Raw genomic sequence first — 16,008 nt, 5'->3', positions numbered from 1 at the left:
AGGTCCGGGGACAATCTGTCCCCCGACCTCTTCTGAAGGCTGGGGGGGGCGAAAGTCTTTGCTCCCCCCCCACGGCAGCATTTTAAAATCTCCCCGGACAGCGGAGGACTTCTCCGCTGTCCGGGGCGATTTAAAAGCCCTCCCGGGAAGGCAGCCAGGGGGGACAAAGATTTTCGCCCCCCGCCAGCCTTCCCCTCTTTTGAAGCAAGGGGCGGAGGGAAGAAGATCGCTTCTCCCCTTTGCCGCCCCTTGCTTCAAGAGGGGTCCGGGGGGAGAGAGAGGAAGGCGCCCGCCTTTCCCTCTGTCCCCTCTTTTGAAGCAAGGGGTGGTAACGGGGAAAAGATCGCTTCTCCGCGTTGCCGCCCCTTGCTTCAAAAGAGGTCCGGGGGGAGAGAGAGGAAGGCGCCCGCCTTTCCCTCTGTCCCCTCTTTTGAAGCAAGGGGCGGCAACGGGGAGAAGATCGCTTCTCCCCTTTGCCGCCCCTTGCTTCAAAAGAGGTCCGGGGAGAAAGGGGAAGACGCCAGCATTTTAAAAAACCTCGGGACAAAGGAGAAGTCCCCCGCTGTCCCGGGGTTTTTAAAAAACCTCTCCGCCGCCCGCCAGGCTTCGGAGCAGCCTTCCGAAGCCTGGCGGCGGGAGGAGGTCCGAGGACAGTGGGCAAGACGCGCTGCGCTTCCCCGCTGTCCCGGACATTTCCCTATGGGCTGTCGTCTTGCGAAGGAAGCCCATAGGGAAATTCGTTTTGCGAAGCGTCTCCAAAACAGAAAACCCTTTCGTCTAGCGGGTTTTCCGTCTTGCGAGGCGTTCGTCTTGCGGGGTACCACTGTATTCACATCCCTACAAAGCTACTTTCTATAAGCAAATATTATCTTCCATCCTCAAACCCAAATGCCATTATTTCAAAGCATCTATGAGAAGTTTCCAATCTCCCATAAATGTTAAGAATGACTTTTCTCTGCTTAAGCATGCCGGTTTTTCCATCTGAGCCATTCTCCCATTGCTGGTACTGACGAGTCTTTCCATCTCTGTGCATATAAAAGTCTCGCCCGCGGAACTGAAGCAAAGCTCCAGAGACCTTTTCTAACTGTATAGCTGGAAGTCCCACTTCCGGTGAGCTCAGGCGGTGTGCTAGGAGCCTCTTCTCTGCAATCCTGCTGGAAGAGATAGTTGGGTGGCACTTATGGCGGCTAGGAAGCATTTCCTCCTCCTTTTCCTAATTGCTAAGCCTGTGCTCAGATCCTCAAAACTAACCTTACGTCACACATCCGCTTCGGTACTTAGTAGAAATGAGGCACCTGGTCTGCCTCGTTGCAGAGTTCTTCTGTTGGGATTTTTAATGTACAGCAATTGTGACCATTAATGTTGAAAATCCGGCAATGGGAAATTTCTGTGGTGCCCCCTTCCTTTGATGACCCAAGCCCAAGCTTCTGTTGCTGAATGCTTAATCCAGCCCTGCTGTCCAGGCTGAACCCACAGGGTATGGCGCGCTGAACCCCGATCTTTCCCCGACAGCTGCCTCTCGCGTTATTTCTGTCGTTCTCTGATCCGCCCACTGGCCTTGACTTCCTTCTCCCCTTCCAGGCTGCCCTCTGGCTGGCTGAGCCTGGACCGCTCCGTCCTGCAGCTGATGGCACAGACCGTGGGGGCCACGGTGTGGAGAGAGGCTTCCTCGGAGCCTGAGCGGCTGGCGCCGGACCCTCCCAAGCAGCCACTGCCGGACAGGGGAGGCTCCCCCGGGACACCCTGGTGAGGGATACTGCGGGGCAACAGGGGGTCTGTCTCAAGGATGCTCAAGCTAGAAGGCTTTGGGGGGGAGTTTCTCAGAGGCCCAGGACCTCCCCCCTCTGGGACCCCTCAGGGGGTCTCATGGAAAGCCCTGCAGGGGTGAGAACGGAGCCCCCGGCTTGGGCGGGGAGCAGAGGCCTGGATCTCTTGGGGGGAAGGGTGAGGGGGCTGGGCTCAAAAGCAACCTCAGGCGAGGGATGGAGAGCATTTGTGACCCTCAGGGTGCTGATAGACCCCCCCCCCATGAAGCCAGGAGTCTGGTGAGAGTGAGAGTGCAGAGATGCTTGAGGCTGCTCAGGCCATCATAGTCCTTCTCTCTGACAAGCTTCCTTTATGGTTTGCCCCCAGCCCTTGCGGCCGATGGAAGTGGCCCCCAGAGGCAGCTGGTGGGCTGTGGCCATTGTGCCCTGTGGGAGAGGAGGACCCCTCGTCTGTGGAGAACCCCCCCCCCGCTGCCCCACTGCCCCTCCAACAGCCGGTGGTCACCATGCAATCCTGGAAGGTCGCAGTTGGAAGGGAGCCCCGGGGAACATCTAGTCCAGCCCCTACCAGGCAGAAATCACAGCTGAAAGAATAGGGGCCCCCAACCTCTCCAGCCCCTGAAGGACCAGGTGCGCAGCCTGGGAGTCATTTTGGACTCACAGCTGTCCATGGAGGCGCAGGTCAAATCTGTGTCCAGGGCAGCTGTTTACCAGCTCCATCTGGTACGTAGGCTGAGATCCTCCCTGCTCACACACTGTCTCACCAGAGTGGTGCATGCTCTGGTTATATCCCGCTTGGACTACTGCAATGCGCTCTACGTGGGGCTACCTTTGATGGTGACCCAGAAACTGCAATTAATCCAGAATGCGGCAGCTAGACTGGTGACTGGGAGTGGCCGCCGAGACCATATAACACCGGTCTTGAAAGACCTACACTGGCTCCCAGGACGTTTCCGAGCACAATTCAAAGTGTTGATGCTGACCTTGAAAGCCCTAAACGGCCTCGGTCCAGTATACCTGAAGGAGCGTCTCCACCTCCATCATTCTGCCCGGACGCTGAGGTCCAGCGCCTTCTGGTGGTTCTCTCCCTGTGAGAAGCCAAGTTACAGGGAACCAGGCAGAGGGCCTTCTCGGTGGTGGCACCCACCCTATGGAATGCCCTCCAACCAGATGCCAAAGAAATAAACAACTATCTGACTTTTGGAAGGCAGCTGAAGGCAGCCCTGTTTAGGGAGTTTTTAATGTTTGATTCTATTTTTCATATTCTGTTGGGAGCCGCCCAGAGTGGATGGGAAAACCCAGCCAGATGGGCAGGGTATAAATATTATTGTTACAGGGCATAAATAATCAATTGTTTGTCAGTGTTTGAAAAAAGAAAAGGTTCTGACTTCCTTTTCGCTCCTTTGCCTAGTCCTCAGACCTTATCTAGCACTTAAGAAAGAGTACTTTGCCGAATGCTGCTTTTATCCTTCAAAAGTCTTCTTCTCCAACCACGACCGACAGCTTTTATAAACACCAAACGCAACCAGCTTTCTACCCTCCAACCAACCCACACCACACTGACACTGACCACTCTGTATATACAAGTATAATTTGGTGAAGGGTTGCATGAGTCATTGGAGGTGGCTGACGCCTGCTGACTTAGTTCTTTTTGCATTCAAGAAACAGCAGCCAATATTTTAGCTGTGACGTTGTTGTTGTTGTTGTTCCCTCCCGACCCCCTCCTTCCCTCCGCAGCGAGGTCAAGGCCCTGTGCCACCACATTGCCACGGAGGCTGGGCAGCTGAGCTTCCAGAAGGGCGACGTCCTGCGCGTGTTGGGCAAGGTGGACGCCGACTGGCTGCGCTGCAGGCGAGGGGCAGAGAGCGGCTTGGTGCCCATCATGTACGTCACCCACATGGAGGACGAGGACTACTGACGGGGGCCGGGGGCGGCCGGGGAAGCCCAGAGAAGCACAGACCCACAGAGCCCGGCCGTGCCCCCCCAGCAAGACAGTGTGGGGCGCATAGGCGCCGCCTCCTCCTGATCCTGTCTCCCAATCTCCTCGCTGTGAAGGAATCTCAGAAATCACTGCTGCTCTCCGCCTTCGCGCCCTGTCCTGCCAGGGGTCTCCTGTTGCCAAGTGTCATTGCTGTGCATGCTCCTCTCCTGTCTTGCCCCCTCCCCCCCAACAAGGAACTCTTCACCTGCTTCGCCTCCAGGGCTCGTCCGGCAGAGACCTTCGGCCGCCAGAACTGCCGCTTTGTGTTGCAGGGGGTGGACTGGATGGCCCTTGGAGCCCCCCCTTCCTAAATAGGGCGGTGCAGCCACCCCCCAGCATGCATTGCTCCGCCTCCATCTCCGGGTGGGGGGGGCTCTTTCCTGCAAGCTGCCCCCGGTGGCAGCAGGTGGCATTGCAGGCGGCCCTGCCCTAGACATGCTCCCTCTAGAACTGTGTGCTAACATATATTAACACCCCCGTTGCATCTTGTGGCCCCCGCCACACCGCAGGGGCAGCCGGTGGGAAGGGACCTGTGCCCCGGGGAAGGGGCATCTAGCTTCAGAGGGAGGGAGGGAGGGGGTGGGTGGGGTCCCCCCCGAGGGAAAATAATCCCGCCCATGTGTCTGTGTGTCTGTGTAGTGGTTTGGTAGGGGTCCACGGCCGATCTGTGTTAGAAGTAGGCTCAACGGTGGGCAATGCCCACAACGGGGAATCAAGGGTGGTGGGCAGAGGGTGGCCCTTCCAGCCGCAAGGGGCTGTCCCCCCCACAGGGTCCAGGGTCCTGACCTAGCAGCAGAAGGGCACTGCTGGGGTCCCCAGAGGACATCCAGGCGGTGCTGGTGAAACTGCCTACCTGTGTCTGTAACAGGGTGGGTGGGAGAAGGGTTTTCTCTGGGGTTAGGGGCTCCTCGCCATTCTCCCTTTCCGTTGGGGGGCGGGGTGGGGGTCCTGGTCTCCCGTGTCTCCCCCCCACCTCCGTGTAGCCAGAGGACAGTGTTATTGCCAAGACCAGCTAGTTGGTCGGTCAGTATTGAGGGGCTGGGCTGGGGGGTCCCGCCTTGCCATCCCCCCAAGGGGTGGCTGCTGTTGCGAAGTCAGAGGCTCCTGCGGAAAAAGGCGCCATGTTTAATTTGTACTTCCGGCGTTAGAACAGGGTGTCTCGCCTTTATTTATTTCTTTATTTATGACGCATATTAATAAAAAAAGGTGCTGATTAAAGAGCTCCTCTCCGCTGCAGAGACGGTCGATACACCCACCCACTTCCTGCGCAGGGACCTCAGGATTGGGACCCCCCCCCCATGGACTCTGAAGCCAGGAGTGGAGGAAAGCTATGGGCTGGCTCCTCCACCTGGCGGAGCCTGCAGGGAAGTTCTGGATATTGCAGGCCTTGACGCAACTCCTTGAGGTGCTAGAATAAAAGATTAACTGGAGATCCATTGGAGGATAGAGAAAAATAAGGTTGAAGACAAAGAGGAGGGACAAAGTGGGTTGGGGGGCAGCAGCTGCCCTTTGCCCAGCACCCAAGTGATGCCCTTGGCATAGAATCAGAGAATCGTAGAGTTAGAGGGAACGTCAAAGGTCCTCTAGCCCAACCCCTGCAAGGCAGGAATCTCAGCTCAAGAATCCATGATGGATGGCCACCCAACCTCTGCCTGAAAACCTCCAAGGAAGGAGAGGCCCCCACCTTCCGAAAGAGACTCTTCCACCGTCCAACAGCTCTTATTGTCAGAAAATAAGAGGGGAAAAGAAAGTCTTCCTCCATTTTGGGGGGCAAAACCAATGTTTATTCCCCCATCCCAAGTTGTGGAAGAAGCAACTCTTGAGCAGTGCTTCTGGAGCAGACTTCAGGAAGAATCAGAGAGACTTCTGCTGTGATTTCTGTGTTGCAGGAGGGTTGGGCTACATGACGCTCCCAGCTTTCAGATCCCATGGTTGTGATTCTCCCGTCCCCTTCCCCTCTCCAGGGTGCTCTGGCCCAGGGCGTCAAAGGTGAGCTGGCCATAGGTGTGGCCAAACTGGAACATGCCCTGGTTGATATTATCTAAGTCTTCTAGATGCTCTGTAGGCCTCAGCCCCACATGCCACATTCCCCTCTCCCAAACTGTGTGGGACGGACCCTCTTCTTAAGACTGCCTGGCCCAGGGTGGTCCTCTCCCAGAGAGGCAGCTGGTCTGGCAAGAGGAAGGCTGGCGGGTGAAAAGGCTTCTCCAAAGGGTGTTTCTGGGCTTCCCAGAGCCTGGCTGAAGCCTCTGGGACAACTGGGACCTTCCTGAGAAACAGACCCCATAGATTCAAAGAGCTGGGGGGACCAGAAGGCTGTCGGGTCCACACACACCTCAGTCCAGAATAGGGAGCTGCCCGTCCACTGGCATCCTTTCATCCCCCCCACCCAAAAAAAGTCCCACCATGGATCCTTTGTCTGAGGAAGAGGGGGAGTTGAAGGGGGTCCTCTTCCATCCTGGCTGTCGGTTTCCCTTCCTTACACCACACACACAAAACAAGGGGGCAGAAGTGGCTCCTGGGGGGGGGGAGTCCAGAGAGGGCGGGGCATCATGGCTGCCCATCCAGCACCTGCTTCTCCAGGGTGCTCTGGCCCAGGGCGTCAAAGGTGAGCTGGCCGTAGGTGTGGCCAAACTGGAACTTGTAACCTGCAAGGAGACACAATGAGGCCTGAATGGAGAAAGGGGGCACCTTCGCTGCAATTCCTGCCTTTCGGGGTTGGGCTGGATGAGCCTTGGAGGTCCCTTCCAACTCTGCCATGCCCGCCGCTGCCTCTTCCCCCAGACCAGAGCATTTGAGGAAGAGTGGCAAGGGCTTTCAGGAAGCTGGAGCAGAAGGGGAGACCCCTCCAGGCCTGCAGAGCCTCTCAATATTTCTCCAGTGAAAATAGGGACGCCCCATTCCATAAGGGTAATTTGACTATTTATACCCCACCCATCTGACTGGGTTTCCCCAGCCACTCTAGGCAGCTTCCAACATATAAACGTAATAAAACATCAAACATTTAAAAAACTTTCCCTATACAGGATTGCCTTCAGATGGCTCGGGGGTCAGATAACTCCATAAAAAGGTAAAGGGACCCCTGACCATTAGGTCCAGTCGTGGCCGACTCTGGGGTTGCGGCGCTCATCTCACTTTATCGGCCGAGGGAGCCGGCGTACAGCTTCCGGGTCACGTGGCCAGCAGGACTAAGCCGCTTCTGGCGAACCAGAGCAGCGCATGGAAGCGCCATTTACCTTCCCGCCAGAGCGGTACCTATTGATCTACTTGCACTTGGACGTGCTTTCGAACTGGTGGTATCCCCACCCAAACAATGCCATACAGCCGTGGGACAGCCAGCTGGCCTAGATCAACCCCTCATTTGGGGCACCTCATCACAGCTTTGAAAGGTCTATAAAGTTTACCTCTCCCTGCAATGAGCATATTTTGAAGTAGACCCCCCCCCATCCTAGCAGATGTGAGGTTCCATAAGAGCATAAGGAGAGTGCTGTATCCGGCCAATGGCGCATCCACTCCATCCTCTCTTTCTCACAGGGGCCAACCAGATGCCCGTTATGGGAAACCCACAAGCAGGATTCCTTGCCCAAGAGCAGCCCTCTCCTCAGGCTCTGTGGAGCCAAGAGCCTAGTCCTCATGGCCAGCGGCCCTGGAAGAATTTTCCTCCCTGGACTGGTCCAAGCCTTTGTGGCAGCTCCTCTTCCTCAGGTGTCTCCACGGTCAAGCCAGGTCTCTGTGGGTTGCAGCACCCAGGGAGGAGAAGAGCGTGAACAGGTGGGGCAGCCCCCCAGCTCACCTGGGACGTAGCCCCTGTAGTGGGGCAGGAGGCCCGTGTCTGTGGGGTAGGTCTTTGTCAGCAGAGGGAGGGCATCGCCGCCTTTTGGGGCATCGCAGCTGCTTCCAGAAGGCCCTTGCCTCTGCCTCCATCGCATCCGGTCAAACTCTGCCAGAGCCCGGCGGGTGATGACTGGGTAGCTTGCTCCAATCAGGTACTGGGCGCGAGGGATGAATCCAGTGAAGCCTGCGTTGCAGGAGATGAGAGACTTAGACCCACCACCGAAGCCCACCCCCCTCCAGAGCTGGTGGGCTGTATTATTATTATTTTACAACATAAAAACACAAACCTGTAACTGAATACTAAAAAGACTACACTTCTCCAGTCATATTTAAAAGGCCATGGATTGTTTCATCAGCCCAAGGCCTTGTTATAGAGGAAAGTTTTCACCTGGCATCTAAAGATCTGCAAGGAAGGTGCCCTGGGGAGAGCTTCCGACAAATGGAGCCAAATGTGACCTCCGGTGTGTAACCACCTGGTTGCCAAGTATCAGCTGAGGGGCTTGAAGGCTCCTCCCAGTTGCTCCTTGGCAAGGAGAGAGCCTTTCAAATTGGGCACCAGATGCCTGCCCCACGGGGTTTCCTTCCACTTGAGAGAAGAAGAAGAAGAAGAGTTTGGATTTGATATCCCGCTTTATCACTACCGAGGGAGTCTCATAGCGGCTCACATTCTCCTTTCCCTTCCTCCCCCACAAGAAACACTCTGTGAGGTGAGTGAGGCTGAGAGACTTCACAGAAGTGTGACTGGCCCAAGGTCACCCAGCGGCTGCATGTGGAGGAGCGGAGACACAAACCCGGTTCCCCAGATTACGAGTCCACCACTCTTAACCACTACACCACACTGGTTCCCAGTCAGAGTCCCTGAGAGCAGCCAATCCCTGCCCAAGGCAGCAGGTTTTGAACTCGGACCCTTTGGCCAGAGGTCTTCCTTTGCAGCCCCACCCACCTGTCCAACTGGAGGTGTGCAGGCCAAGAGAGATTCTGATCCAGCCCTGATCCAAGGGCTAAACGTGACCTTAAAAGCATTGCTCCATTTACTTTACAGGGCCTTGTTCTGGTTTTTGAAGGATGAAAATACCAACAGGTGGGGGGTGGAGGAGAATGAGCAAGGTCACGCTACACCTGGAGGGGAAGGGGCCCCTAACCCGCCCACCCCCACCCCCACATCTGCCAGAGGTGCTTCTTGCAGTGGGAGAAGATTCCTCAGCCTGGATGGGGGCAGGTGAGCCTCACCTGAGATGAAGTGCCTCTGTGGGTTGCTGTCTTCCAGAGAGTAGGGCGACCCCTGGGGCCGGAAGGCATAGCGAGACACATATGGGGCGGCAGCTTTTGACACGGCGGCCAGGGGGGTCTTGCACTTGGGGATGAGGCTCTGTGGGCACAAGGAGGGTCAGAGTCAGGCCCAGGCAGACGGGGAAGAAGGGGGGACTTTAAGGCCCCTCCCCAGATAGATAGATAGATAGATAGATAGATAGATAGATAGATAGATAGATAGATAGATATAGATTCAAGTGCAAGGGCAACCTGGGAGCCTCACAGACCATGGCCCTGGCAGATTCAAGAGGGATGTGGGGGGCCCAGACCTTGCTACCCACTTATCTATTCACTTACTAATTTTTTTAAAAAATTATATACTGCTTGATCGTAAAGAAGAAAGCCTTAAAGCAGTTTATGAACAGACAAGCCAAGAAAATGGGGGAGGGGGGGAGGAATGCAACAATACTGTCAAAAGAGTTAAAATGCTAAAAACAGATTAGAATGCACACCAACTTTCTAAGCATCTGAATAAGCTTGCCTAAACAAGAATGTTCTCAGCAGATGCCTCATAGGAGCCAGACAAGGCCCCTGCTTGGTATCAAGAGGCGGGGAGTTCCAAAGTGCAGGTGTCAAGTTCTTATGAATATGGAGCGGGCATTATGTGGCACCTGCGGTGGTGCCCATACCACCAATCGAAGGGGCCGAGTCTATACCCTCCAGCATTTCTCTGATGAAAATCAGGGGCATACTAAGGAAAAGCGGGACATTTTGGGATCAAATCAGAAACCGGGTAGGCTTCTCTAAATCAGGGACGTCCCTGGAAAAGAGGGACACTTGGGGGGGGGGCTGTCTGTGATTGATTGAATGAATGAATGAATTAATTAATTAATTAATTAATTAATTTATATACCGCCCTATACCTGGAGGTCTCAGGGCAGTTCACAGAAAAGATCACAATATATAAAATCAAAATAAGAACAATAACTCAATAACACCCTCCCCCGAAAAGAGCCACATTTTTTTGTGCATGTGGGGGGGGGGGAGGAGGCAACCTCATAGGTAAACTGGTCCCAAGTTGCAAATGAGATGCACGTGCTGGAAGACCAGCCAGCAGCCCCCTGACCCATTGGAGACCCTGGAGAGGTGATGCCAGTCAGTCTAGGCCAGAGGGTGCCCTCCAGATGTGTGGGGCTGGTGGAGTTCAAAACATCCATGACGGTGCTTCTTTCTAAATTTGTGCCTGCATACAAGTGTTAGCACATGCGAATCTCATGCAGGTTTTTTTTGGTGACCTGTAAGTGCCCCCTCCCGGCTGCCACACTTGCCCACGAAAGGGCTTGACCGTCAGGTGTGCCACGTACGTGAGACTCCGGCTTGGTGTCCTTTGGAGACTCCCCTCCGGCCGCCTTCCAGGCCTCCTGCTGCCCAGCTCCCCTCAGCAGCTGCCGGGCAAACTCGCTCCTGGCCTCCTTGCAGATCTCGCTGTAGGTCTTGGCAAAGTGGTTTTGGGCCCGAGGGATGAATCCTGCCAGGACACAAGACATGTTTGAACAGCCCAGGCAGCATAGGGTGAAGGGGGGAGAGTGTCCAGGGTGGGGGGTGAGATGGAAAAGGAGGGGGCTTGGGTCAGGTGTGGAGGAAGGGCAAAGCAGCTGGCAGGGTTGGCAAGCAGAGTAAGTCAGGGAGGCAGCCCCTAGCATTTAATCTTATTGTCTCCCAAGACAGACGGACACTCACTCTGAGACCTGCTGATTAAGGGCAAGATACAAGTAGCCTCTAGAAAAATATGCAGCCTCCTCATGAGCAAGAGAGCTCCACACCTTCCCCCTGAGAAAGGAAGCTCTCCAGTGCCCCTGCCACGTTTTCCTGGCCTTGGGGAGTGTTCTGGGGGGGACCAGAGCATGTGCTCCATTCTCTGCTTTGCTTTATCTATGAGTATGTGTGAGGGGCTGACCAAGACTTCAGCCTGAGCTACGGGAGAGAAGAGTTGCTGGCACCTCCGACCCTTGCCTCTCTCTGGCCCTCGGGCTGCTTATTTCATAAAATTTGCGCACTCCTTGTTTGTACAAAAGGGGCTTACGGAAAAGATAAAGCAATAAAATAATCAATGAGAAAAATTAACGACAGAATTACAAAGGACTAAAAACAGATTAAGGACTCGGCTACATTAGTTGGGAAACAGGTACTGTATTTGAACGTGCTATATACATGCAACACCAGATGGTGCCAGAGAGCAGGAAATTTTAAAACACAGTTTTCCATAGATTTCTTTTCGTTTGATAAAACGATCTGTTTTCTGACTTATTTATAGTGTTTTCCTCCTGTGTTTAGATCCACCCTAATACTCTTGTCAACTTTCTAAGCATCTGGCTAGGCTCTTCTCGGGGCTTCTTCCCACTTAACTTTAACCCCACTTTTACCAGAGAGCTTTCTGGTAAGCTTAAAGCTCTGTGTCCAAGCTGTGTTCTTTGTTCCCCCCTGGAATTTCCCCCGCCAAAACCCGCTCTTTAAAGCAGAAACACAACCAACAAAAATCTGGGTTTTGCCCTCCTTACCCCTTGCTCCGATTCAGTGGTAAAGGGTTTTCGAGGGGAAAGTGCAGAGGAGAGTTAAGTGGGCATAAGCCCTAAACAAAAATCGATTTTTAGCAGGAGTCAAGAACAGTGCAGTGAAACCTCCTGCCTGGTTTTTCCATCCCACCCTTCCTCCAGAGGAGACCAGGGTGGTAATCCAGGGCCCGCCCTCCATCCCCTCGGGGGCCACAGCCATCTGCCTCTGGCCCCTTTGAGCCTCCACTGCCCTGCCAGCCGCTGCTGCAGCCCAGACCTGACCGAGGGGACCTCCTGCGTGCTCTCTCTCCCCCCGGAGTTTACCTGTGTAACCTGGGATGGTTCTGCAGCCAAGCGGGGGGAGCTTTCCTCCGCTCTCGTTCTGCTCCGGAGGCTCCTCTGTGTCTCTGGGGGAGCAGTTGGGCTGCAGGAGCAGCCGGCCAGAGTGATCCGCCTCGGGGCTAGTGAGCAGCTGCGAGGTCAGTTTCCCATAAGTCTGGCCCAGCATGAACTTGTAACGGGGGCAGTACCCGCCATAGCTGCAAGGGGGGCAGGAGAGCGTCAGGCCGGGGCAAGGGAAAGTAGCAATCATGGAACACAAGTATGTGGGACAAGAAGCTACAGTTAGAACTGGATATGGAACAACTGATTGGTTCAAAATTGGGAAAGGAGTACGACAAGGCTGTATATTGTCTCCCTGCTTATTTAACTTATATGCAGAATTCATCATGCGAAAGGCTGGGCTGGATGAATCCCAAGCCGGAATTAAGATTGCCAGAAGAAACATCAACAACCTCAGATATGCAGATGACACAACCTTGATGGCAGAAAGTGAAGAGGAATTAAAGAACCTTTTAATGAGGGTGAAAGAGGAGAGCGCAAAATATGGTCTGAAGCTCAACATCAAAAAAACAAAGATCATGGCCACTGGTCCCATCACCTCCTGGCAAATAGAAGGGGAAGAAATGGAGGCAGTGAGAGATTTGACTTTCTTGGGCTGCATGATCACTGCAGATGGTGACAGCAGCCACGAAATTAAAAGACGCCTGCTTCTTGGGAGAAAAGCAATGGCAAACCTAGACAGCATCTTAAAAAGCAGAGACATCACCTTGCCAAGAAAGGTCCGTATAGTTAAAGCTCTGGTTTCCCCACTAGTGATGTATGGAAGTGAGAGCTGGACCATAAAGAAGGCTGATTGCCGAAGAATTGATGCTTTTGAATTATGGTGCTGGAGGAGACTCTTGAGAGTCCCATGGACTGCAAGAAGATCCAACCTCTCCATTCTGGAGGAAATCAGCCCTGAGTGCTCACTGGAAGGACAGATCCTGAAGCTGAGGCTCCAAGACTTTGGCCACTTCATGAGAAGAGAAGACTCCCTGGGAAAGACCCTGATGTTGGGAAAGATGGAGGGCACAAGGAGAAGGGGACGGCAGAGGACGAGATGGTTGGACAGTGTTCTCGAAGCTACCACCATGAGGGAGGCAGTGGAAGACAGGAGTGCCTGGCGTGCTCTGGTCCAGGGGGTCACGAAGAGGCAGACACGACTAAACGACTAAACATCAGCAAAACACAAGACTGCTGTCGCTGGATCAGGCCAAGGTCCCATCTAGCCCTGCATCGTGTTCGGTTCCTGGGTGACCCTCCCCTCCCCAGGTTTCCTGCCGGGTTGCTATGGCAGCTGCTGTACACAGAGAGGGTAGCGAGAGAAGCGCAGCCTGGTGGAGCTGCGCGGACGAGGAACGGGGGGGGGGGAGAGAGAAGGGTTGCTGTGCTGCCAGCTCCCCCCCCCGGCATTGTGATTCCTTCCCCCACCGAGCAGAAATCCTGCCAAAGGGGACCCTTTCCCTCTCCTGGTGTCAAGAAGAAGCCGAGAGCGCTCAGGACACCTGCGCACCGATTCCACCCACCCAGACATAGGTGCCAACTCCCTGGGTGCCCAAGCACCCACGAAACTCCCCATGAAGGGGCCAGGCACCCACAAATTTCAATGCACACTTCGTGGCGCCCCCGGCACCCACGGCTGCAGGGCCACGTTGGCACTCCTGCGCCCCCACAGACCCGCAAGGGTGTGAAGAGACACAGGTATAGAGCCTGATCCTCACGCGCAGGAAGAGAGACGCTGGAGAAAGGGCAGTGCCACAACTCCCTGGGCTCTCAGGAAGTTCTTCTGCCGGCTGCAACCTCTGCACTTACCCGGGGATGTAGTGCGGCTCCGGGGTCATCAGAATCTGGCTAGCCTTGGGGGCAAAAGCTGTGGCCATGACCCGTGTCGGCTCTCCGTGTCTGCCCAGAGCCAGGACGGGAAGGTGCTCGCGGTGTGATCTGGAAGGGCAGGAGGCGGAGAGGTGGAGCCTGTGCCCAGGGAAACTTGAAGCGCAGAGAAACATAGCCGGCCTGCCAGGCAGAGGGACAAAAGGAGCAACAACACCCCCCAACTTGGGGGGAGGAGGAGGAGGAGGAGAAAGGGCAGCAGGGGAGTCTCCTCGGCCCCTTGGTCTTTGCCTCACTTCAGCTCAGGCGCAGCAACTGGGGGAGATGTGCGGAAGGGGAACGGGCGGTGGCACACAGTGGGCAAGGTGCCAGGAAGGGCTCTGAGTGCCCACTACCCCAGACATCTGGGCCCTGGACTCCTCCTATGGTCCTGGGCAGAAGGATGCTGATTAAAATGCCCTCTGTTCTCACGCTGAGCTTTTTCAAGGGAAAACAGGCAGTGCCAGGGAGCTGTGTGGCACAGCCACCTCCGAACAGCAAATCTTGGGCAAGCAAGGGGGTGGCTTGGCCTGGCCTCATCCTGGCCGAGTGGGAGGATTGGAAGCCTGGTCTCTCCCAGGTCCTGGGCCCCACACTCTAACCACTACCCTCCGGCTTTGTGAGTCAGAGGCAGGAGATGACCCTTCCCCTTCTCTCTCTCTCTCTCTCCCTCTAACTCCCCACTACCACCACTGTTATGTACTGAGTTGAATAGGATCCAAAATGCAGCAGTCTGATTGGTCCACAGGAGACACCCAATCCAGCTCCAGGTGGAAGGGAATCTGCAACTTGATTGGCCCACCCCGGACTTCCCTCAGTTCCAGTCTTTGATTTCTCTAAGAATGCTGTTTTCTGCATGTTACACAGTTGTATAGATCCTCAAACTATTTAGCTGATTAAAAAAGTTTGTGAATGTTTATTCAAACCCAGCCAAGGAGTCCAGTTCGCTTTGTTGCGTCTTCAAATACTTTGTAAAGGATTCCCATTCATCCTTAAAGTCACAGTTATCCTTGTCCCGTAGCTTGTATGTCCGTTTTGCCAGTTCTGCATAGTCCATCAATTTTTCTTGCCATGATTCTTTAGTTGGGGTTTCTTCAGTCTTCCATCCTTGTGCTATTAGAACTCTTGCAACCGTTGCCGCATACATGAAGATGTTTTTCAGCTTTTTTTGCAGATCTTTCCCTACAATCCCTAACCAAAATGCTTCAGGTTTTTTAACAAATGTTAAATGGAACATTTTCTTCAATTCATTGTATATCATTTCCCAATTTTTAAAAATTACGTTACAGTCCCACCACATATGATAAAATGTCCCCTCCTTTTCCTTACACTTCCAGCATATATTTGAACTAGTTTTGTACATTTTCCCTAACTTCACTGGTGTTGTGTACCATCTGTACCTCATTTTCATGTAATTCTCCTTCAGTAGGGAACAATCTGTAAATTTTAAATCAGTTTTCCATAATTTTCCCCAATCTTCCATCATAATGTTGTGACCTACATCTTGTGTGGGGCCATGTTCTCGAGGCTACCAACATGAGGGAGGCAGTGGAAGACAGGAGGGCCTGGTGGGCTCTGGTCCAGGGGGTCACAAAGAGGCCAGCAAGCACTACGTCAGGCAGAGGCAAACTTGGCCCTCCAGATGTTTTTGGCCTACAACTCCCATGATCCCTAGCTAACAGGACCAGTGGTCAGGCATGATGGGAATTGTAGTCCCAGAACATCTGGAGGGCCGAGTTTGCCTATGCCTGCCCTACGTTGTCAATCCCTTCTGTAGGGGGAATGGAGAGCAGGCACAAGAAGCTACAGTTAAAACTGGATATGGAACAACTGACTGGTTCAAAATTGGGAAAGGAGTACAACAAGGCTGTATATCGTCTCCCTGCTTATTTAACTTATATGCAGAATTCATCATGCGAAAGGCTGGGCTGGATGAATCCCTAGCCGGAATTAAGATTGCCGGAAGAAATATCAACAACCTCAGATATGCAGATGACACAACCTTGATGGCAGAAAGTGAGGAGGAATTAAAGAACCTTTTAATGAGGGTGAAAGAGGAGAGCGCAAAATATGGTCTGAAGCTCAACATCAAAAAAACGAAGATCATGGCCACTGGGCCCATCACCTCCTGGCAAATAGAAGGGGAAGACATGGAGGCGGTGAGAGATTTTACTTTCTTGCGCTCCATGATCACTGCAGATGGTGACAGCAGTCACGAAATTAAAAGACGCCTGCTCCTTGGGAGAAAGGCGATGGCAAACCTAGACAGCGTCTTAAAAAGCAGAGACATCACCTTGCCAACAAAGGTCCTGATACGGAAGGAGGGGGGGGGCATGGATGCTCCCCCATTGCTTTCTGAGCGGGCCCAAGGCGA

General features: G+C 54.0%; 2 protein-coding genes across 5 annotated transcripts in view; one reads left to right on the top strand and one right to left on the bottom strand.

The window, feature by feature from the left end:
• The window catches only part of RUSC2 (RUN and SH3 domain containing 2), a 63,334-nt gene extending 59,512 nt beyond the window's left edge, over positions 1-3,822 (top strand). For all 4 annotated transcript variants that reach the window (XM_082241755.1, XM_082241757.1, XM_082241754.1 and 1 more), the window contains 2 exons: positions 1,582-1,746; positions 3,504-3,822. In XM_082241755.1, the coding sequence (XP_082097881.1) occupies positions 1,582-1,746; positions 3,504-3,684 (346 nt within the window). In that variant the 3' untranslated portion in view covers positions 3,685-3,822. The remainder of the gene's footprint in view (positions 1-1,581; positions 1,747-3,503) is intronic.
• Positions 3,823-4,871: 1,049 nt separating this feature from the next.
• On the bottom strand, positions 4,872-14,312 carry CIMIP2B (ciliary microtubule inner protein 2B). The gene is made up of 6 exons (XM_082242175.1): positions 13,578-14,312; positions 11,709-11,923; positions 10,197-10,360; positions 8,812-8,950; positions 7,541-7,765; positions 4,872-6,395 (listed from the first exon to the last, which is right to left on the bottom strand). Exons 1-6 carry the CDS (start codon positions 13,769-13,771, stop codon positions 6,298-6,300), a joined length of 1,035 nt encoding a protein of 344 aa, XP_082098301.1. The 5' UTR covers positions 13,772-14,312; the 3' UTR covers positions 4,872-6,297.
• Between the last annotated feature and the right edge of the window lie 1,696 nt (positions 14,313-16,008).

This window comes from Podarcis vaucheri (genome assembly GCF_965113315.1).
Source record: "Podarcis vaucheri genome assembly, chromosome: 11".
NCBI classification, from domain to species: domain Eukaryota; kingdom Metazoa; phylum Chordata; class Lepidosauria; order Squamata; family Lacertidae; genus Podarcis; species Podarcis vaucheri.
Note: the sequence above shows the minus strand (reverse complement) of the source record. Positions and strands in the feature narration are given on the sequence as shown.